Below are 23,769 nucleotides of genomic sequence, written 5' to 3' on the forward strand. Positions count from 1 at the left end.
GTCGTGTGGCCCCGGTGCGCAGACGCGCTGGGTGGGTCAGGAGTGAATTCTGCGCCGCGAAGCGTGAGAGGCCGGTAGTTGCGGCGCTGGGCGGGCGGCGGCGGCGGCAATTCCACGTGCTCCCTGCGGTCGGTTGAAACCGTTGGCGGGCGCTGGCTGAGAGGTGAGGGGCGGTGGCCCAGAGGTCCGACCTAGATGGCTGGGGCTCAGAGAGTGAGTAGGGGAGGGACTGGGTGGCTGATGCCGGCATTTCCACTGTCAGCTCCTCTAGCTTACGCTTGGAGGAAGGAGTTCCATTCAGATCTTATTCGTGCTCTGGGGAAGTGGCAGGAGTCCTGGACTTAGGGTGACCAACTTGTTTTAGTTTTAAAACTGAAAGTCCCGCGTCCTGGGAACCCCCGCGGGCCTGGCCAAACCAGGACGGTTGGTCACCACCCGACTGGGCTTCAGGTTTGCTGCATGTTGGGGACAGGGCTCTTCTCTTGAGTTTTGAGAGCTCAGTACCTAAGCAGGAAGCCTTAGGATGTAGAGGACCAGAGAACGGACTTAGGGCCGGAATAACTGCGTGTGAATCTGGGTCGCCACCACCTGGAGGTGTGATGACCTGGTCTAAGTTTTTTAACTTCTTTGCGCCTCAGTTTCCTCATCTGTCATAACATATAGAACCTAACTCAGAGGACTGTGATGAGGATTATATGAGTAGAAATGTGTTAACCTCCTATGAGAGGGCTTGGGTGCTCCATAAATGTTAGGATTCTCTGCAGCACCTCCCGCTGAGGAGAGCGGGAGAGGAATGAGGTGGGTGTGTATTTGCAACCTAACTTTCCTGCAGACAGGTCCAACTTGGGACTTACTCACACTGTGTCCCAGGCTTCCAGGGTCTAGCATAGTGCCTGACACATGATAGTTACTCGACTGAAGGGATGGTGTTTAAAACAGTGCTGGTGATGTAGTGGGTGGGGTGGGAGGCAGAGAGACATGGCTTCTGTAAGCCTCAGTTTATCTGTTTAGTGGAGATGGGTGCACCTACTTCCTAGGGCTTTTGCAAGGAACAAGGGAGAGGTCCTCTCCTTGTGAATGTCCCCCGTTGTAACCCTTGTCAGCCCCACATGTAAAGGTTTAGACAGGATGGCAGACAGAGTATGTTTGTGCTTCTCCCGCACCATACCCATGGTTTCTTACAATGCTACCCATGGAAGGGGCTTGAGTGTTGTCTGGTTGGCCTGACTTGTTTCACAGATGAGAGAACTTCAAGTTTAAAGGGGCAGTGGCATGCTCAGGGTCACAGTGCTCAGTGGGGGATGTCCTGGGGTTGCCAGCCAGACTCCTCAGGTGGGCTGTTTCAGTGGTAGTGGCGGTAATGGTGTGCAGGTTAGTGTCTGTCTGTGCATGAAAGGATATTTTAAGAATAGTCAGCCAGCCACTGTGGTTCACTCCTGTAATCCCAGCACTTTGGGAGGCCGAGGCAGGTGGATCATCTGAGGTCAGGAGTTAGCCTCCAGCCTGGCCAATGTGGTGAAACCCGGTCTCTAAACTAAAATACAAAAATTAGCCGGACGTGGGTTGGCGCTCACCTGTAGTCCCAGCTACTTGGGAGGCTGAGGCAGGAGAATCGCTTGAACCCGGGAGGCGGAGTTAGCAGTGAGCTGAAATTGCACCACTTCACTCCAGCCTTGGCGAAAGAGCAAGACTCTGTCTCAAAAAAAAAAAAAAAGATAGTCAATATTGTTTTTGTGAAAAAATTTAATAAATAATACAAAAATATAGAGGGAGGAAGGTAAAAAAAAAATCATTCCAATCCCAGAACCAAACCTAAGGGCATGTTACCAGGGCACATAGTGGTCGAGTAGGCACCCATGGGGTGAGGAGCCAGAGAAGGTTGGAGTGAATTTATAAAGATAAATGGGTGAGTTGATGGTCATATTTAATGGAGCAGGGGCTTGGGAGAGTGCTGGGTATAATGGCATTGATGTGCAAATTAGCAGGTCACAGAGAAACCTTTCTACAGTTGGACAAGGATGAAGCTTTCGTATCTGGTGTCTTAAAACTTTCCACCCAATGCTTTGAGTTAGGTATTAGATCCATTTTATAGATAAGCAGATTCTTGGAGGTTAAGATGCTTTGAGGTCATTTAGTTTTTAATGACTTTTTTGGCATTAGCAGATCCTCTACCCAAGTCAGGGCCCGGTCCAACAAAACCTGGCAACCATCTTATTAAGAGAAACCTATGAAGTTCCCAGCCCCTTACTGACCACTGGCTGCTGTCACTCAACTAGCTTTGCTGCCCACCTGACAGCCTCTCCTGTGACATGGGTGGTCTCCTTGCCCACTGCGCACAGGCTTTATAATTAAGGCTTAAGGTTCTAATATTTATACATGGAAAGTCATCTTGTGGAGGCTTTAATTTTTTTTCTTTTTGGATGAGGACCTCAAGGTCTCAGGTGCTGAGTAAAAGTCAAGCAACAGCCAGGACACGGCAGGTCAAGATGGAGGCAGGATGGGAACCTGGGCTTGTTGCCTGGTCTTTCACGCTACCTGTCCCACTTACTGTGACTTCAGGCAGTTCACTTACCCTCCTGAGCCTTGGGTTTTCCCTCCAGATGGTGGTAGTATGATCATAGAAGTCCTGGTGGACATACATGGGACATGGCTTTGTAGAGAGCTCGTGATCATGTATTCTATTGTGCAGACCCTGTCATCTTTTTCGTGGGTATGGCATGTGATGAGAGCTCAGTAAACTGACCATACAGACAGACGAGGAGGCAGCCAGAAGCGCACACGCTAAGTAACTGAGTGAGGGCCCCAGGCGTATGCTGTGGTGGATAGCATAGCGCCAGCATTCAGGAAATGTCTGCTGAACTGAGTTAAAGTGACTTACCTGGGGCAAGAATGGAAGTATGCTCTCAGCCAGTCCAAGAACACTACCTTCTGCTTGCTTTTGTCTTTTAACATGCCCACAGGGCTAGAAGGAAAGCGTATAGAATCTCTGTCGCTGCACTGGAACTGGACATTGGGCATAGGAAGCTGAGGAGCCAGGGAAGGAAAAGAGGACTCTGTTTAGATCCAGCCCCATAAAAAACTGCCGTCTTTTTACACTTAGGGCTAAACGTTGAAATCTGTCACATCTGAGCCTGGCAGACAGGGTGTCTTCAAAGTCTCAATGCAGTTTTAAGCTTTCATAATTTCAGAAGCATAAATGCTGCATACTTGCCAAAAGCGTCATTTGAAAGTTTAATTAAATTTTCTTTATGCTTATCTAGTCTTGTGGAATTTGAATAATACCATTTTACTTTATTGTTTTAGGCAATATTTGCTGTCTTCCATTAGAGGGACTGAATTTCCACGTGATGGCTTTTTGTAAGTTTGTAGCGTTTACACTTACGAATATTAAACCTGCTGTGCAGTTATGCTGACTTTGAAGGTTTTGATGGTTTTGGGCTTTTCTTTGAAGCTCTAGCAAGTGTTTATGGCGTAAATAACAGATATTTTCCCCTGGGGCTAGGTTGGGTTTGAGGTGTAATCAAGGTGACTCTTGGCCAGCTGCTGGGATGTCCTCCAGGCTCTGAATAAGGGGAAGGTAAGCTCCTTACAGACCTTAGCTCATTAGCCAAGCAAGTGGACACTGCTGTTCCCGTTTCATGGCACGTGTAAAATCCAGAGGAAGGCAGGAAGAGACAAGAGTTCTGACTTCCTGTGCAATCCATCCATTCTGCCTTAAACAAAGACCAAATGAAAATGATGGGAGAGTTATTTTTCAGCTGGCACGTAATCAGATTCTCATCATCTTCCGAATTGATATTAATTACACTGTAGCGTGTGGCTAATCTCCAGAGAGCTCGAATGTTTTGCACAGATACTCTTGAGTACCTTTTTGTCAACATCACTGCTTCTTTCAGTCACTATATTTTGTTTCCCACTTCCTTCCTAGGCCTTTAATTCCTGACCTGCCAGGACAGGAATCTCCCAATTGAATCTTAAGGCTTGTTGAAAGCTTGCTTTCTCCCATCTCCCTCTCCATCAAGAGATAGAATTGTCCTCAGCAACAGAGGTTGGCAAGCTCTAAGCCATATCTAAGTTCAGGGACTGTTTCTTGTTGTTGTATCTTATTAGGAAAGTACTTTAAAGTTTTTCAGCAGATAATTTGGCATATCACAGTTGCTTTCACCTTATGCCCATGATGAGAATCTGTTTCTTGGTAACAGTAATAAGTTATTCCTGCTCTTACACCAAAGTACACCTCCAGGCTCTTTGAGAATGCAGTGTTGGCTCTTGTTCAGCCTTTGTTCTCCCTTGTCAGGCATGATAGTGGCTCTTGTTGCCTGGCATGTGGAACACCCTTGGCCTTTTTTAGATGGTAAGCTTTGAGGGAGCTGGCTCATGGGAAAGGTGGTTCCAGCTCCCAGGAGCCTGGCAGTATCACACATCTTTACAGTAACTACATGAGAAGATGACAGTTGCTGCAGCACATCCAGGGTAGTCGTGTTTTCTTTCCTGAGGATTTGGTGCTAGGTTGTAGCTGACCGCATGCCCCCTGCTTACTAGTGTACACTGATAGTGAGCAGAGGAGTGGGACCTGGGACCCAGGGTCAGGGGTCTGTGGTTTGTGTGTAGCATAGAAGCTGAGCTGGCGTCTGATAGTGTCCCACAGGGCAACTCCACAAGAGACCGGCTGGGCCTCTGTAAACCCTGGAGATGCAGCCAGGATGTACGTTTCCATTCAAGGCTGAATGGACATGAATAACCCTGGTCATTGCTTGGGTGTGACCTTACCAGCGGTGATCCAGAACATGTTGGTGGAGGAGCGACTGTGTTTTCATGCATGAGAATGCTCTGCAAAACAAGGGTAGATCTGAAAGATTGTTGGATGAAGTCTTACCCTGAAGTAAATTACATCGGTTTACCTGACACTCACCTTTATTTTCATAAGGAGAAAGAAAGCGCTGGGTTAAACAGTTCTCAGTATTTTTGCTGTGAAACTTACAATGTAAAACAATTCTGTTTTAAAATCTAGTGATTAAAACATTATGTAAGTATGGAAAATTACTGTGACTTCTCTAACACTTTTGGATGAATGTGTGTTTCCTTGAGCACAGTAGCATTTCTGTGAAATTTTAAAATGATGTTTATGTACATGTACAGAATACTTCGTGCTGGAGCAATGCTCGGCACCCCAGGGTTCGTAAACTCCTCCAGTAATTCAGCACCCAGCAGTTGGGACACCTGGACATGGTTCCATTTCTTTCTGACTTGTCTGACAAGCTGTCACATGAAGCAGGCCCCTGTCCATTACAGCTGAGGCACATGTCCTCATTTTAACATCTGTAGACATATAGTAATATTGATATGAATGCTGTTAGTGCCATAGCAATTATGTCCATAAAATTGCCTCTTCTCCACTTTCTAAACTTCACTCAGTTTTCCTCTTGCTGTGTTCTTAGCGTATTTGAGGACCTGAAATAGTTTGTAGTGAACACCTAAATTGCAGTGCGTTCTATAAGTTTATATAATTGAGAGAGCTTAAGATATTAGGGAAAGTAAGATTTAACACCCTCAAAGCTCATCATCTCGAGAGCCAGTCTGCCAGGTTTAAATCCTGGTTCTGTTAACTGTGCATCCTTGGGCAAGTTATGTAATCTCTGCATCTCAGTTACCTCCTATAAATTCTGAACAATGATGGTCCTTCCCTCATAGGGTTGCTGTGGGGATTTAATAAGTGAATACATGTAAAGCCCCTGGAATAGTGCCTGGCACATGATATGGACACAATAAATGTTAGCCATTGTCACTGTTAATGTTAGTTTTATTTATATGAATGGTGGAGTTTTATGTAGATTGCTAATCAACTTTGACTGTTATTTTCATGTGAAATTATGGTTGAAAAGTTAGCTGCATGAGCCATTTATTGAAATGAGAAGCTTCAGTTTGTAATGATAATTATCTTTTTTTTAGGACAAGACCTAAAACCTGTCTTGAATAGCGAATATTTAGCCATTTACCTAAAATGGTATTTTTTACATGCAATGCATGTGGTGAATCAGTGAAGAAAATTCAAGTGGAAAAGCATGTGTCTGTTTGCAGAAACTGTGAATGCCTTTCTTGCATTGACTGTGGTAAAGATTTCTGGTAAGCTTCACAGAATTCATGTAGATCCATAGTAAATCCAGACCAGTTTTGGAAGCCTTGGCACCACAAAGCTTGGAAAAACTGTGGCAAATTTGAGGAAATAAATTAAGAATAAAAACTGATATGGTCCATTGATTAAAACTCATGTGATTCTTTACAATGTGCTTTACTAGGCTGGGCGCAGTGGCTCATGCCTGTAATCCCAACACTTGGGGAGGCCGAGGCAGGCAGATCACAAGGTCAGGAGTTTGAGACCAGCCTGGCCAACATGGTGAAATTCCATCTCTACTAAAAAATACAAAAATTAGCCTGGCATGGTGAGGTGCACCTGTAATCCCAACTACTCAGGAGGCTGAGGCAGGAGAATCACTTGAACCCGGGAGGCAGAGGTTGCAGTGAGCTGAGATTGCACCATTGTACTTCAGCTCTGGGCGACAGAGCAAGACTCCATCTCGGGGGGGAATTAAAATGTGCCTTACTAAACAGTTTGCTTTCTGAGGATGTGTTAAAGAGAAGACTAGGGGAAGGGGAATTACGATTAGAGCATTCAGTTGGTGACACTGTTTGCTATTGCATTGCCACTGTTACCAGACCCAGGGAAGCAACACATGGAAGATGGCTCTAGGGGGTTAGAGCTGGTTTTGTTAGACCACGGGTATCGTGTGCCCATCACAGTGAAGAGATGGACTTATGAACCGGAAAGTGAATTTATGAGCTCACAGTGGGGGAGATGACTGATAGCAGAGGAAATTATGTCCTCCCTAGAAAATCAGAGCTGCTGGTGGAAGTAAGGCTCTTCCTGGCCCCCTGAGTGTGTCAAGAGACACTTCCACTGAGGAGGCCTCTGTGAAGGTGAGGAGTTAGCGGGAAGGGGCAGGATAGATCCTGCCTTAGACACCATTTCTTAAGGTGGGTCGTTTGCAGAGAGCTGCCCTCTTGAATTTCATGTTGATTCCCTTTTGGCCGCAGAAGCCCCTGGCTTCTGGCAGCATCTGCCCCAGTGTCCTCTCAGGCATTTAGGTGGTATTGGCTAATAGTCTCCTAATTCACTGTAGAGCAGTGATTTTTTAGAAACTGCTAACCTCTGTTCAGACTTAATCCTAGGAGGAAGCTAGATATATAAAGTAGGTTAAAATTGAGTTTTCATTAGGGGACTTTGCCCTGGACCTTGTCCCCAACATTTCCCTGAAGAACCTCAAAGAGCTTCACAAAAATTATGAGACAAAATTGAGTTTTTCCAGGACCCTAAGGTATCCAGAACTGTTGGAAATCTCGTACTGCCATTTTATACCTGTTTTTTATTTATTCTACAACTAATTATTGACTGCCTAGTCTATTACCAGAAAGTAATTGATAATTTTTGTAATTTAAGAAGACTACCCTATTGCATATTTTTGTGTTTATTCAGTATATATGGATTTATGACTAAAAAAGTACTGCCTATCAATTTATTGTAAAGTGTTTATAAAAATGGGGGAAACATTTGGTGATGGGTTTGATATTGAAGACTTTGGAGGAAGCAGGATGTGGTTCTGACCAGGAGGTTTTCAACATAAGTGAAATAGATGGGTACTTGTGTGGTAGATGGATGTGAAAATATACAGAGGGTAGTAGCAGCGTGCTGGTATTAGTCCCTGCAACTTGGTGTCAGTCTAATGGGAGAACCTTTGATCACTTTAAAGGGGCGATGACTATAAAAACCACGTGAAATGCATAAGTGAAGATCAGAAGTATGGTGGCAAAGGCTATGAAGGTAAAACCCACAAAGGCGACATTAAACAGCAGGCGTGGATTCAGGTAATGTCTTTTTAATTCATTGAGTATCTTCCTCTGACACCTTCCGCTTTCTTTGGAAGCCCAAGAGACTAAGAATATATGTGTCATCCTGCAGATAAGCCCTGGAAACCTTATGTCCTAGGATAGACTGAGGTTGAACTAAAACTTCTTGACAAAGAGTTCTTTGGCTGGGCACAGTGGCTCACACCTGTAATCTCAGCACTTTGGGAGGCCAAGGTGGGCAAATCACGAGGTTGGGAATTCGAGACCGGCCTGGCCAACATGGTAAAACCTCATCTCTACTAAAAATACAAAAATTTAGCTGGGCATAGTAGCGGGTGCCTGTAATCCCAGCTACTGAGAAGGCTGAGGCAGGAGAAGTGCTTGAACCCAGGAGGTGGAGATTACAGTGAGCCGAGATCGCACCACTGCATTCCAGCACCAGTGACAGAGTGAGACTCTGTCTCCAAAAAAAGAAAGAAAAAGTTCTTTATTCTTCTAGCTGTTTGAACAATGTGGTGCATTATACCTTTAATGCATGTGTTTTGTTAATTTCTTGAAAAAATATTTTAGAATTCTCATTAGCTTTCCCTTGGCTGCAAAATTGAATGGAAGCCTTCTAATCTTCCCCTGCTTCTGGTGATAATGCAACTTTTCTAACTCAAGCCATGTTAATCTGTCATGTCTGCCAGTCATTAGAATTGGGCAAAATAAAGACACTTTGATCAATGTAAAGAATTTTCTGCTTAACCAGAATAGCATGAAAACATGCACAATAGAAATGGCAGAAGCCTTGACTCCCTCATTCACTGGGAAGCATCACTCTCAAAATGCTACTGATCATTTACAGAATAGGTAGCAGGAGGAAGGATTCAGAAAGGAAGGTGGGAGAATGAAAAGACAGATATGACATCTATGGGAAAATTCTGTTTTTCTAAAATCCAATAAAAAGTAATCACTCCATTTGATAATAGAGTTGAAACGTGAATTTCTAGCTTACTGAATTAGCATACTATTAGGAAGGCATTTCTGTTCACAAAGGACTTACAAAGTCGGCCCAGAGCAGATTGAAAAACCAGTGAAATCCTTTATCTTAACTAAGATGTTTGCGCTGGTGACCAGCAGCCATACTTTGGGGCACTCTCTCTGTAATTCTCTAAAAACTAGATGACGTTCCTAGGCCCTGAGGTTGAGGTACATGGGTCTGTGAGTTCCATCTCTGCTGTTGTCACTCAATGAAATCCTCTAAAGCAGGGGTCAGTCAGCAAACTATATAGGCCACAGGTGGCTTGCTGCCTCTTTGTAATGAAGTTTTACTGGAAAACAGCCATGCCCATTTGTTTATCTGTGGTCTTTGGCTGCTTTAATACTCAATGCCATGATAGGTGTGGCATTGAGTAGTGTGACAGAAACCTGCAAAGCCTAAATACTTACTGTCTGGCACTTTACAGATAAGGCTTGCTGACGCTTGGTCTAAACTGTCAGGCTTCAGCAGCCCTCTCCAGAACTCACTTCTGCTTCTGTCATGGTCTCCTGGTTTCTCCCCATCTGATTCCTTCCTGACTCCCTCATTGCCATTGTTCACAGATGGAGAAGAGTAAGTGTGGTCTGCGGGGGAATCAGCTGGCCCACTGTGGGGGTTTTGCTCTTTTCCTTAAATCATTAAACTCCACATTTGAAAAACAGAATTAAGGAATCTAGTCAGGAGGAATCCCTGTTCTCCGAAAGCTTTTTATTAGTAGATTGGGTGTTGAGGTCATTCATATTATGAAGGGCTCAGAATGTTGGTCCTTGGAGGGACCGTTTCTTCTTTCATCTGCAACTTGACCATTTTGTCTTTCGTCTGACATCTCACTTCTGGCATTTCTCACAATTCCAAAAAGTTGCTACTTTCGAGTTGCCTGGATCCCACCCCATCTCCCATGTTCTATGCTTGGGGCTGGCTGCTCTCAGACCGCACCCATTTTTATCTCTGACACTGTGCTCTGCTGCTCTAATTTTTTCCTGTTAATTTTTATTAATTTAATTTTTTTGAGACAGGGCCTTTTTCTCTCACCCAGATTATAGTACAGTGGTGCAATATAGTACAGAGGTGCAGCCTCGACCTCCTCAGCTGAAGCTATCCTGCCTCAGCCTCCCAAGTAGCTGTAGTACTACAGGCGCATGCCACCATGCCTACCTACATTTTTAAATGTTTTGTAGAGATGGGGTCTCACTGTGTTGCCCAGGCTGTTCTCAAACAATCCTTATGCCTCAGCCTCCCAAAGTGCTGGGATTACAGGCAAGAGCCACTGTGATTTTTTTTTTAGCCTTATCATTTTAATACAAAATAGGTGGTTGTTAACCACTTAATAAAAATAACTCCAGTAATACAGAAGAAGTACAGAGAAGAAAGCAATACATGATCCCCAAATCAACCGGCCAGAAACGAGCAGTGTGAATGTGTGTTGAGCATCCTTCCAGATCCTTCCAGATGTCTCTGGGCTTACAAGCAGACTGCGGGTAGATGAACCAGGAGAACACCACTCTTAAATGGGTTATAGTGTTTTTCTCTAACCTGTGTCTCCACTGCCCTGTTCTCTTCTGAAAGGGCTGGCTGTTCCAGTGAGTGCTAAGCCAGCCTCATTTTTCTATGTTCATGTTTGTCTTGTTTTCTTGATTTTTGTTTTTCTACCTGGGTGCCTGAAGCAGCTTTGCCTTATGCTTGTCTTAGTTTCCGGTTTTTTTCTAGTCTGTTTATATATAGATTCACTTCTTTCCTACTCCAGGGACATTTTCCTGCATTTTATTTGTTTAGCTCCAGCACTGATCCTTGTTTCCTGGTTGATGACCATCCTTCATGTCTACTGTCATCTCTAACTTTAATAATTATTTTTTCCTCTTCCTTCACTGAGATTGCCAGACTCAGAAAATTGAAATTCCTAGGTCACTATTTTTCTCTCTTCTGTTCTTGCAATTTCAGATTAGATTTTTTTTTTTTTGAGATGGAGTCTTGCTCTGTCATCCAGGCTGGAGTGCAGTGGCATGATCTTGGCTCACTGCTGCAACCTCCACCTTCTGGGTTCAAACAGTTCTCCTGCCTCAGCCTCCCGAGTAGCTGGGACTATAGGCACCCACCACCACAGCCGGCTAATTTTTATATTGTTAGTAGAGACGGGGTTTCACCATGTTGGCCAGGCTAGTCTCGAACTCCTGACCTCAAGTGATCCGCTTGCCTTGGCCTCCCAAAGTGCTGGGATTATAGGTGTGAGCCACCACGCCTAGCCCAGATTTTATTAGATCTTAATGCTTATTGTCTTGACTATAACCTAGTCCCTATAATACCCATTTTTTTATCACATTCAGTTTATTTATTTTGTTTTTTTTCCTGTGGTGAAATATACATGATATAGCCATTTAAAAGCTTACACTTAACACATTCACATTGTTCTGCGACTATCACTACCATCCATTTCCAGAATTTTTTTATCTTCCCAAACTGAAGCTCTATCCCCAGTAAACACTAACTCCCCCATTCCTCCCGCCCCCAGCCCCTGGCAAATACCATTCTACTTTCTGTCTCTCTGAATTTAGCAGCTCTAGGTACTCCATGTAAGTGAAATTATTCAATGTTTGTCCTTTTGTGACTGACTTGTTTACCTTCACATAATATCATCAAGGTTCAGCCGTGTGTCACAATGTCCCTTTTATGGATGAAGAATTTTCTATTGTGTATATATTTACCCAGCAGTGGGATTACTGGTAACTCTGTTTTTAATTTTTAGGGGAACCTCCATACTCTTTCTGGAGCAGCTGCAGCATTTTACATTCTCACCAGCAGTGGACGAGGGGTTCAGTTTCTTCACAGCCTTGCCCACAAGGCTTATTTTCTGTTTTATTTTAGATAATGGCCATGCTAATGGGTACAAAGTGATATCTCATTATGGTTTTGGTTTGTATTTCCAGCATCTTTTCATGTGTTTATTGGCTATTTGTATATCTTCTTTGGAGAAATGTCTATTCAGGTCTTCTGCCCATTTCAAAATTAGACTGTTTGTTTTGTTGTTGAGTTGTAGGAGTTCTTCATATATTTTATATATGGATTTATTTATTTCATTTGTAGAGATGGGGTCTTGCATTGTTGCCCCGGTTGGTCTCAAACTCCTGTCCTCAAGCCACCATACCTGGCCAGTACTTTAGATATTAACCCTTTATCAGATATGATTTTCAGATATTTTCTCCCATTCCATAGGTTGCCTTTTCACTCTGTTGATAGTGTTCTTTGATGCATATAAGTTTTTTATTTCAATGCAGTCAATTCATTTTTTTTATTTTGTTGCCTATGCTTTTGGTGTAATAGCCAATAAGTTATTGTCTAGTCCAGTGTTGTGAAGCTTTTCCACTATGCTTCTTTTCTTAGAGTTTATAGTTTTACCTCTTAAGTTTAGTTCTTTAATCCATTTTGAGTTAGCTTTTGTGTATGATGTTAGGTGAGGGTCCAGCTTCATTCTTCTGCATGTGGATAATCTACTTTTCTTACCACCACTTGTTGAAATGGTCTTGGTTTTTCCCCCATTGAATAGTCTTGTTGAAAGTCATTTGACTATATATGAGAGGGTTTATTTCGGGGCTCTCTATTCTGCTGGTTTTATGTCTCTTTATGCCCATACCACACTGCTTTGATTACTGTAGCTTTGTAATAAGTTTTGAAATCAGAAAATATGAGATCCACATTTTTGTTCTTCTTTTCAAGATTGTTTTGACTATTTGGTATCCCTTGAGATTCCATGTGAGTTTTACGATGGATTTTTCTATTTCTGCAAAAATGTATATATACACACATTGGATTTTGATAGGAATCGTGTTGAATCTGTAGATTGCTTGGTTAGTATTAACATCTTAACAACTTTAAGTCTTCCAATCCATGAATACGGAATATTTTTCATTTATTTGTGTCTGCTTTAATTTCTTTCAGCAGTGTTTTTTGGTTTTCAGTAAACAAGTCTTTTGCCTCTTTGGTTAAGTTTATTCTGATTATTCTTTTTGATGCTGTTGCAAGTGAAATTGTTTTCTTAATTTCTCTTTCTGGTAGTTTCTTTTTGTTATATAAAATGCAGCTTGATTTTTGAATGTAGATTTTGTATCCTGCAACTTTGCTGGATTTGTTTACTCTAACAATTTTTGTGTGAACCCTTTAGGATTTTTGACATATAAGAGCACATCATCTGTGAACAGAGATAATTTTACTTCATGCTTTGCAGTTAGGATGCCTTTTATATTGTTTTCTTGCCTAACTGGTCTGGCTAGGACTCCAGTACTATGTTAATAGAAGTTAATCTATATATATTTTAAGCATAGACATAAATACAGAATCTGGGCTGAAAATGTGAACCCTTCAGCCATGGCAAGGACTTTTTTTATTGGCTTTCATGAAACTCATGTTGGTTGTTTATTGTTTTTCTTTTTTCTTCCTTTTCTGTAGAAAATTAATGAATTAATAAAGAGACCTAACGTCAGCCCCAAAGTGCGAGAACTTTTAGAGCAAATCAGTGCTTTTGACAACGTTCCCAGGAAAAAGGCGAAATTTCAGGTATGAATTGACTTTCTTGAATGGAGGGGGCTGTGTGGCCCATCAGTGACTGAGCTTGTGTGTACCTGTGGGATCAATAGTTCTTTTTCTTTTTGTTTCTTACAGAACTGGATGAAGAACAGTTTAAAAGTTCATAACGAATCCATTCTGGAGCAGGTGTGGAATATCTTTTCCGAGGCTTCCAGCAGTGTAAGTCGGATCTGATTTTAGATTTACAGTGTGGCAAAAATAATTAGTAATAACGAAATGAGGATTCATATTTTTGGAAGTCAAGACAGCCTTCTTTGTTATTTTTATTTTTTTGAGACAGAGTCTCACTCCATTGCCCAGGCTGAGTGCACTGGCGCCGTCTTAGCTCACTGCAACCTCCGCCTCCCAGGTTCCAGCGATTCTCGTGTCTCAGCCTCCCAAGTAGCTGGGACTATAGGCATGAGCCATCACGCTAGGCTAATTGTGTGTGTGTGTGTGTGTGTGTGTGTGTGTGTGTGTTTTAGCAGAGACAGGGTTTCACCATGTTGACCAGGCTGGTGTCAAACTTCTGACCTCAGGCAATCTGCCTGCCTCGGCCTCCCAAAGCACTGGGATTACAGGCATGAGCCACTGCACCCGGCCCAGCCTTCTTTTTTAGAGAGCCTCTTAGTGCCTTCATTTATGGGAAGGAATAAGCTGAATGCACTGCAGAGATGTCCTTATTGTGCAGAGCAAGGTATTTCATCCTAACGTTTGATGATGGTGCCAGCCCAGCATGTAATGATTTGCTTAGTCATCAGGGAGGGAGATCAATAACGTGGGAAAGAACAGGAGCTTTGGATTTCTGAGAGACCTGGTTCAAATCCCCGCTGTGCAGTTTGCCTGACATTTGATCTTGTGCACATTATTTCGCCTCTGAGCCTCAGTTTCCTTATCTAAAAAAAATGTGGATAGTAATATTCATTTATTTAATACTAACTGAGTGCATGCTCTGTGCCAGGCCCCGAACAAAAAATCTAAAGTATCCCAGGTAGTGGTGCTATGAAGGAAAATAAAACAGGCTGAGGACATAGTGACTAGGTGTTCCTCTGGATAGGGGGTGAGGGGTCACACCTTACAGAATTAAGGTAGAAGCTTACAGAGTTAAGATAGATGAGCAGTCTGCGTGCAGCTCCTTCTGGTGGAAGGAGAGTTCCCTTTGAGGAATTAAATCAGTTACCTGTTTGTTAGTCAAAATGGTTTAGTAGAGACCCTAAATGTGGACTATATGCGTTGTTGATTACATTGTTTATTTTTGTGTAAATACCAGTTTCAAAAAACAGTGGGGTTCTGACTGGTCTTTCATTCTTCTCAAATTACCAGGAGTTGATTCACTTTATATAGAGAGAATACTTTTGGTAGCAAGTGGGCATCAAAATGTAAATTTACCTTGGTAGTATACCTAGCATTTGTCTCTTTCAGAATATACAAATTGGCCCTTTGAAACCTTATAACCGAGCATTAGATTGGCCTTTATGTAGCACCTATTTTTTTAAGGTTATTTCTATTTTAACTAAGAATCACAGATTTGAAATTGCTTCAACTGCAGAGTTTTTTAAAAAAGTTTTTTCCAGTTTCTCTTTTGAAGTATGAATGTATTAAATATTAAGTAAAATAATGAATAAACAGTCCCTGGTAAACCCTGAGCTCTGCGAAACACAACTTGCCATCCCTGACCTCTGTCTTTGCACCATGGCCCTCCCAGCATACCCTGAGTGTCTGTAGGGCAGAGCAGAGGGTCCTGAGGCCTTGTCCTCTGTACCTGGGATGTTTATCCTCCTGTAACTCTGCCAGGTGTGAGATCGGACGCTTTTCTGTCCTCTGCCTCATCACAGTTCACCTGGTCGCGGTGGATGCAACCATAATTAGGCCAAGTTCCTGGCTGCTTGGAGCTATGTTGTAGTGGAGGAGATAGACATCCACATACGGGTCCATGGCATAATGTCAGGTCCTGACCAGCACTGGGAAGAAGCCAGAGGCATTGGGAGGCCAGGACTGAAGGAGGTGCTTGGTTAGGAAAGAGTCAGGGCATCACAGAGGAGACCACATTTGAGGAGAGTGTTTAATGAGGTAGAAAGAAGAAGGGGAAGAATTGGTTCACCTATTTACTGAGCAGCTGCAAGATGGGTAAATGTGTGCCTCCCTCTCTCTCTCCCGGTGGCCGAGGAGTTGGTTTAGACATAGAGGCAAGGCACTAGCTGAAAACCTCATCTAGATTGTATAGAAGGGAGGCTGATGTCTCAGGCACTCCGTGGTTAAAGTAATATTTTATGGCTAGGCACGGTGGCTCACGCCTGTATTCCAATACTTTGGGAGGCTGAGGTGGGCGGATTACTTGAGGTCAGGAGTTCTAGACCAGCCTGACCAACATGGTGAAACCCCATCTCTACTAAAAATACAAAAATTAGCTGGGCATGGTGGTGTGCACCTGTAATCCCAGCTACTCAGGTGGCTGAGACAGAAGAATCGCTTGAATCTGGGAGGTGGAGGTTGCGGTGAGCTGAGATTGTACCACTATACTCCAGCCTGGGCAACACAGTGAGACTCTGTCTCAAAAAATAATAATAATAAGGTAATGTATTTAATAATAACCATTAGAGAGACACTTCCATATGTAAAGAATGGTGACCCCCGTCCCTACAGAAAATACAAAAATAAGCCGGTTATGGTAGCTTGCGCCTGTGGTCCCAGCTAATTGGGAGGCTGAGGCAGGAATGTTGCTGAAGCCTGGGAGTGGAGATTGCGGTAAGGTGAGATCGTGCCACTACATTTCAGCCTGGGCAACAGAACAGAGCAAGACTCTGTCTCCAAAAAAAAAAAAAAAAAAAAACAGAGTGGTAAGAATGGTGACTGTTCTTCTAATGATAGCTTTCCAATCTAAATAATGATAACGACAATACCATTTTCTAATGCTTGATAATTTACAAAACTGTTCACACACAAATGGGCTGGTGTATTGATCCGAGGTGCTAATAAGCACATCACGGATTTTTTCTTATTTCATCCGTCCATGCATAAGGTTGGTATTACTACCTTTGATTTTACAGATGAGGAAATAGGTTTGGAACAGATAATTTGCCCTTAGTCACGTGACTAGGAATGAACAGAACTGGAACTTGAGCCCAGATCTGCAGACACATACATCCAGTGGTACTACCACACCTAAGGACTCTTCTCTTATTTAAAAGGTCACTAGTGAGCTGGAATGAAAGGTCTTATCTTCTGTGGCCTAAGGATTCTTCACTTTTCCAGTGGAATGAAATTGTCTGTTCGGTGCGGACAGAGGGGTGTGGACTGGGGGAAGTTGTTTCCCATTTTGTATATTTACTGCTACATTGTAGCTGTTGGTGAGGGGTCACAGTTATAAAACGGTAAGTAATAAAACCATTTTTTTTTTTTTTTGAGATGGAGTTTCGCCCTTGTGGCCCAGGCTGGAGTGCAATGCAATGGTGTGATCTCGGGTCACTGCAACCTCCACCTCCCGAGTTCAAGTAATTTTCCCGCCTCAGCCTTCCGAGTAGCTGGGATTACAGGCATGCGCCACCACGCCCAGCTAATTTTGTATTTTCAGTAGAGACAGGATTTCTCCATGTTGATGAGGCTGGTCTCAAACTCCCAACCTCAGGTGATCTGCCCGCCTCAGCCTCCCAATGTGTGGGGATTACAGGGGGTGAGCCACCGCGCCCGGCCGATTATTTTTCTTGAACAGTTTATGTAGTAGGCACAGGCAATGACATGACAACTCTATTTACGCATTTAAAATGAATATTTATGTGTTTCTTGCTTTTGCTTAATAATAAGGAACCAGTCAGTAAGGAACAGGATCAACAGCCACTCAACCCGCTGGCAAATCCACGTGCAGAAACCTCCGCCAAGGTTCCACCCTCCAAAGGGAATGCCATGAAACAGGAAGGGGAGGTGAAGAAGAATAAAAGAGAAAGAAAGGAAGAACGGCAGAAGAATAGGAAAAAAGAAAAGAAGGAACTAAAATTAGAAAATCACCAGGAAAACTCAAGGAATCAGAAGCCTAAGAAGCGTAAAAAGGGACAGGAGGCCGACCTTGAGGCCGGCGGGGAGGAAGTCTCCGAGGCCAACGGCTCTGCAGGGAAGAGGAGCAAGAAGCAGCAGCGCGAGGGCCGGCCCAGGGCCGCGGAGCGTGAGGACGGCGCCGGCAAGCAACAGGCAAACGTGGGTGCGGGGAAGAGGAAGCGGAGGCGTTCGGAAGGTAAGTGGCTAGCTCACGCTCTGGGATTTGTTCTGAAAACCTGAAAGCTGTGAATTTGGGATATTTAAGCCTGTTAGTCCTTGTAGGTTTTTTTTGTTGTTGTTTTTGAGACGGAGGCGCGCTCTTTCGCCCAGGCTGGACTGCAGTGGAGTGATCTCGGCTTGCTTCAACTTTCGCCTGCCAGATTCGAGCGATTCTTCTGCCTCAGCCTCCCAAGTAGGGATGACTGGGATTACAGGAGTGTACCACCAGGCCCGGCTAATTTTTGTTTTTGTTTTGAGACAGAGTTTCGCTCTTGTTGCCCAGGCTAGAGTGCAAATGGCGCGATCTCAGCTCAGCACAAACTCCACCTCCCAGGTTCAAGCTAATCTCTTGCCTCAGCCTTTTGAGTAGCTGGGATTACAGGTGTGCACCACCACGCCTGGCTAATTTTGTAATTTTAGTAGAGACAGGGTTTCTCCACGTTGGCCAGGCTGGTCTCAAACTCCTGATCCGCCCGCCTTGGCTTCCCAAAGTGCTGGGATTACAGGCATGAGCCACCATGCCTGGCCTCAATTTTTGTATTTTTAGTAGAGATGGGATTTCACAGGCTGGTTTCCAACTCCTTACCTCAGGTGATCCGGCCACCTTATCCTCCAGAGTGCCAGGATTACAGGCGTGAGCCACTGCGCCTGGCTAGACCTTGTGTTTTGAACCAAGTAAGGGAAGGAGCATAAGCTTTGTGGTCCGGCAGAGCTGGGCCCCACTCCAGATCTGGGGTACAGGCAGCAAGAAGCTCACCCACTGTTGCTTCGCAGGCCCCGAGGTCCCAGCTGGTCTCTACCTTTCAGAGTCATCTTAAGTTTCTTGTGTACATAATTTCAGGGTTCCCCATTCCTCCCGCCCACCACAACTGAGAACCCTGGCCCCGCCCAGGCAAATGACCTCACCACTCAACTCCCTTCACTCCATCTCCAGCATGGAGGAGGGGGTTTTATAAACCGGCTGCCTGGCAAAGTGAGATGATGCATGGAGTGTGCCTAGCTTAACATAAGGTCTTATTAAATGGTAGCTGCTAGCATAGATGCAAAATCTTCTTTTACAAAATCTTTCTAATTACCTAGCTGAAACAGATTCTAAGAAGAAAAAGATGAAGCTCCCAGAGCATCCTGAGGGTGGAGAACCAGAAGACCAAGAGGCTCCTGCAAAAGGTATATCACTGCCATCGTGTGAAGAGCACAGCTGGGCACGCTGCTTTTGCCGATAGTCCCAGCTACTCGGGAGGCAGGGGCAGGAGGGTACTTGAGCTCAGGAGTTTGAGGCTGTAGTGAGCCATGGGCATACCACTTTCAAAAAGAAAGAAAGAGTGAGAGAGAGAGAGAGAGAGAGAGAGAGAGAGAGAGGAAGGGGGCCAGGGAGGGAGGGCAAGGGAGAGAGCACAGAAAGAAAGGAAAAAATGCACTGTCCCTTGTAGGTTGGGAGAGGGGCCGAGAGATGCCCCCTTCTGGGGAAGGAAGTGTAAAGCAGGCACTTCTGTTAGGGTCTTACCCTCCAGAGGCACGTGTAAGAGTTTGAAAGTAAAATCAGTTCTCTAGGATGTGTGAGTCAGTCTTACAGTGCCTCTCACCTGCTGTCTTTCAGGAGAAAAGTAAAGCAGTCTGGTTTGGAGATGGATGTTATCTTGAATTTAACCCAGTATAACTGAGACCCTGTTCCTTTTCCCCCCTCCCCAACTCTCCTGTTCCTGCCTTTCATTGTTCTCTTAGAAGTCCCTCCAGCTCTGCCCCTGCCCATCTCTGGGCCTGTTACTGGGGTCTCCTTGTTTGTATCCCCAACCTCAGAATCTCATCCCTGGCCTTCATGGGCCCTCTGAAATGCTGCCTCTTACACGAAGCTTCTCTCCTGCTTCTTCAGGCATGAAGCACTCCTGCCTGTTGAGGGGTAGCAAGTCGTCATTTCTCTGCCATCTCCCCTAGCCCCCGGGATCCTGCGGTTAAGAACAGGTCCAAGGACTCAAAGGCATCAGCCTTATTAGCAGAGTTCAATGAATTTGTAGATCTCTAATGGCTAACGTTGTTGAACATCTTTTTGTGTGCCTATTTGCTATCTGTGTATCTTTTTGTTGAACTGTCTGTTCTCTTTAAAAAAAATTTTTCCCTATTTTCTAATTTGGGTTGTTTGGGGGGGTTTTCGGTTGTTTTTGTGGGTTTTTTTTTTACTGTTGAGATTTGAGAGTTTTTAAATACTTTCTAAATATTACTCCTTTGTGGGACATAGGGTTTGTGATTTTTTTTTCAGTCTGTTGCTTGTTTTTTCATCATAATAGTCTTTTTTAGGACAAATGGTTTTAATTTTGATAAAGTTCAATTTATCAATTTATTTTTCATGGATTGTGCTAGGAACTCTTTACCTAGCCCTAGCGTCTAAAGATGTTTTCTTTTTTCTTTTTCTTTTTTTTTTTTTGAGACAGAGTCTCACTATGTTGCCAGACTGGAGTGCAGTGGCTCGATCTCGGCTCAGTGCAACTTCCGCCTCCCGGGTTCAAGAAATTCTCCTGCCTCAACCTCCCGTGTAGCTGGGACTACAGGCATGCGCCACCACGCCCAGCTAACTTTTGTATTTTTTAGTAGAGACGGGGTTTCACCATGTTGGCCAGGATGGTCTCGATCTCTTGACCTCGTGATCCACCCGCCTTGGCCTCCCAAAGTGCTAGGATTACAGGCGTGAGCCACCGCGCCCAGCTGGATGTTTTTGTTTTCTAACTATCTTATTGAGTAGCTTTTTTACAAATCAACATTTTATGTATTTCAGGTGTACAACTTAATGTGTTACTGTATTTTATTTTTAGTTTTGAGACTGGGTCTCACTGTTGTCCAGGGTGGAGTGCATTGGTGTGAGCATGGCCGCTGCAGCCTCAACTCCTGAGCTCAAGCAGCCTTCTTGAGTAGCTAGTACTACAGCCACACGCCACCACACCCAGCGGATTTTTTCATTTTTGTGAGGACAGAGGTCTTGCTGTGTTGCCCAGGCTGGTCTTGAACTCCTGGGCTCAAGCAATCCTTCTGCCTCAGCCTCCCAAAGTGCTGGGATTATAAGCATGAGCCACCATGCCCAGCCCAACTTAATGTTTTATTATACATGTACATTGTGAAATAGTCACTACAATCAGGCTAATTAACACATTTGTCACCTCGCATAGCTTACCTGTGTGTGTGTGTGTGTGTGTGTGTGCGCGTGCGTGTGTTGAGAACACTCAAGATATACCCTTTCAGCAAATTTCAGGTCTATGTTAAATGCTTCCTAGTCTTACCTTTTATATTGAAGTCCATGATCCATTTTGAGTTAGGTTTTTTGTAAGGTGTAAGATCCCGTTTACGCTTTCTATTTTACCCGGCTTTCTCTCGCACGACTTTGGTGGTTGTAGAGGGGCGTGGCCTCGTTGCTGCCACGTTGGGGTGGAAATCCAGGTTCCCCACTCAGCCTCCATCAGCACCTGAGGGCGGCTACTTCTTGCTGCTGCTGGGCAGGGCTCCCGGTGCAGGCTCCACTGACGTCACAGCAGGGGCAGCCTCATCGCTGGCCTGTGTGGATGAGAGCCCTGAATTCCTGCTTGGCCTTCTATGACACCGTCCCTCATTACGGTCTTCCAAGAGTAGAGAGCTCGGGCTCCCCGCTCGGCTTTTGCTGGTGCGGGTGTGGGTGGAGCCCCTTTTTTTTCTGTGATGTGTGGCTGCGGTAGGGTGGTTATTGTGTAAAAGTTTTCTGTCTTGTTAGGCTGCCCTTTCCTGGTTCTTTGCCAAGAGAGAGTAGGCTTCTGTTGGGGCCTTTTTGTCTGTGCCTGTTGGTGTTCAGGTTGCTGGCTTCTTCAGCTCCAGATCTGGGGTACAGGTGGCAAGAGGCTCACCCACTGTTGCTTCGCAGGCCCCGAGGTCCCAGCTGGTCTCTACCTTTCAGAGTCATCTTAAGTTTCTTGTATACATAATTTCAGGGTTCTCAGTTGTGGTGGGTGGGAGGAATGGGGAAAGTGTGTCTACCCATCTGCCCAGAAGTGGAAGTCCCCTAGATGAGTATTTTCAGTCCTTCTGTAACAGTTGGTGGCTTCCTCTCTCTCATTCCAGGTCAGGCTGCTTTGGCTCATCTTCGTCCTCCCTACTGTGCACAGACAGCCCATGATCTTAGTGGGTGCTTAGGAAATCTGTGTCGAGTTCATTAAATACAACTCTTCATCTAGGAGGTTGTCATGCCAATGGCACTTGGGCACCTGCTCACTCTAAGAGCCAGTCCTTGACAGGTAGTAAGTGCTTCCAGGACACTGGAATTGAACAGATGCAGTGATTGCTCCACGGTGCTGTGGAGTCCGGTCATTAGAGGGTTATTAGCTCATTTCCTGGAAGCAGACAGGTGTTGCAGAAGTTGTTTCTTTACGCTTCCTGTAGTACAGCAAAACAAACGTCTTACATACTCTTATTTATTTTGTAGGTAAATTCAACTGGAAGGGAACTATTAAAGCAATTTTGAAACAGGCCCCAGACAATGAAATAGCAATCAAAAAGTTAAGGAAAAAGGTATGGCACATGAACAAACCCACGTGTATAACAGCTGGGGAGAACTGATTTTTTTTTTTTTTTTTTTTTTTTTGAGACGGAGTTTTCGCTCTTGTTACCCAGGCTGGAGTGCAATGGCGCGATCTCGGCTCACCGCAACCTCCGCCTCCTGGGTTCAGGCAATTCTCCTGCCTCAGCCTCCTGAGTAGCTGGGATTACAGGCACGCGCCACCGTGCCCAGCTAATTTTTTGTATTAGTAGAGACGGGGTTTCACCATGTTGACCAGGATGGTCTAGATCTCTTGACCTCGGGATCCACCCGCCTCGGCCTCCCAAAGTGCTGGGATTACAGGCTTGAGCCACCGCGCCCGGCCGAGAACTGATTTTTAAATGTACAATTGTTTGTTTTTTCTTTTTTCACCTCAAACACTGAAAATGTGTGTGTGTGTCTCAGTGATTTTCAGTCTGCTCCAAAGTCCCTCACACAGCCTCAGCCAGGGTAGTGCCTAGATTTTGGACTTATTTTGAAGACTTTGAAGAGAGGCTCCATTTATTTAATTTTTGTTAGTTTGGAAATTATTGTTCTAGGTATTTGCTCTCTTTTGCCTATCCCAGAGCGATGGTTTCTTCTCCTTTATTTCACTTTGTATCTCAGGGTGACTCACATAGCCAAGCCCCTACACGTGGCTGCTGCCTGGGTTTCCACAAGCAGAACGCACCTGTGTAGCTTGCACCTGGGTTTCTTTTATTTTTTTACTGTTGTTCTATTTCTGGGTTAAAGACAGAACATTTTAAGATAAATTTCCAGGTCAAATACACTCATTTGGTGTTTGCTTTTCTTTGTGAAGGTTTTAGCTCAGTACTACACAATGACCAACGAGCATCACAGATCGGAAGAGGAGCTCCTGGTCATCTTTAACAAGAAACTCAGCAAGAACCCCACCTTTAAGTTATTAAAAGACAAAGTCAAGCTTTTGAAATGAGCATTTCTGTATTTAAAAATGGATTCCATTCTACTAACTTCTTCCTTTCACTGCTGTTTATAAAATGTGTAATGAATTCCAACAACTCAAATTTTGCTTTCTGAAGCTGTATTTTTAAGTTAAGAAAAAATATATTTTTGGTATAACTTTTATGACAAAAATAAAATATATTCTTGTCTAAACTTCTAAATTTGTTGTGGCAAAAGTTATTTACTTTACAAAATAGTTTTGTGTGAAAGATTTTTTTCCATGTAGTACAGCAACAGATCAAAAAGTAACTCCTCTTTTGATCAGACTAAATTAAAGTATTCATTTTAACCACATCATTTATACACTTTTTTGTTGTTTTTTGAGAAAGGGTTTCTGTCACCCAGGCTGGCGTGCAGTGGTGCAGTCTCAGCTCACAGCAACCTCCGCCTCCCAGGTTCAAGCAATTCTCATGCCTCAGTCTCCTGAGTAGCTGGGATTGCAGATGCCCCCCACCACATCTGGCTAATTTTTGTATTTTTAGTAGAGACGAGGTTTCACCATGTTGGCCAGGCTGGTCCCTAACTGACCTCA

The 23,769-nt window shown here is 44.1% G+C and overlaps 1 protein-coding gene across 2 annotated transcripts; it reads left to right on the top strand.

The window, feature by feature from the left end:
* Positions 1–38: 38 nt before the first annotated feature.
* On the top strand, positions 39–23,398 carry LYAR (Ly1 antibody reactive). 2 transcript variants are annotated; one of them, XM_064365647.1, is made up of 10 exons: positions 39–163; positions 3,304–3,357; positions 5,950–6,123; positions 7,806–7,920; positions 13,361–13,468; positions 13,574–13,657; positions 17,279–17,702; positions 18,806–18,892; positions 22,161–22,246; positions 23,074–23,398. In XM_064365647.1, the coding sequence occupies exons 3-10, from the start codon at positions 6,002–6,004 to the stop codon at positions 23,206–23,208; spliced, it is 1,161 nt and encodes a 386-aa protein (XP_064221717.1). In that variant the 5' UTR covers positions 39–163; positions 3,304–3,357; positions 5,950–6,001; the 3' UTR covers positions 23,209–23,398. The 2 variants fall into 2 exon arrangements, with proteins under 2 accessions (XP_064221717.1, XP_064221726.1); XM_064365656.1 differs by lacking the exon at positions 3,304–3,357 and having other exon boundaries at positions 66–163.
* Positions 23,399–23,769: the final 371 nt, after the last annotated feature.

This window comes from Aotus nancymaae, unplaced genomic scaffold, assembly GCF_030222135.1.
Source record: "Aotus nancymaae isolate 86718 unplaced genomic scaffold, 86718_ANA_hifiasm-v0.15.2.pri h1tg000006l, whole genome shotgun sequence".
Taxonomy (NCBI): Eukaryota; Metazoa; Chordata; class Mammalia; order Primates; family Aotidae; genus Aotus; species Aotus nancymaae.

What these genes read in the sequence shown, in the direction of transcription:
- LYAR (XM_064365647.1), top strand. Translation starts at nt 6,002, where the DNA reads ATGGTATTTTTTACATGCAATGCATGTGGTGAATCAGTGAAGAAAATT. An exon ending in GGAAAAAGGCGAAATTTCAG is followed by an intron (nt 13,469 to 13,573) that starts GTATGAATTGAC and finishes TGTTTCTTACAG; the next exon opens with AACTGGATGAAGAACAGTTT. An exon ending in TTTCCGAGGCTTCCAGCAGT is followed by an intron (nt 13,658 to 17,278) that starts GTAAGTCGGATC and finishes CTTAATAATAAG; the next exon opens with GAACCAGTCAGTAAGGAACA.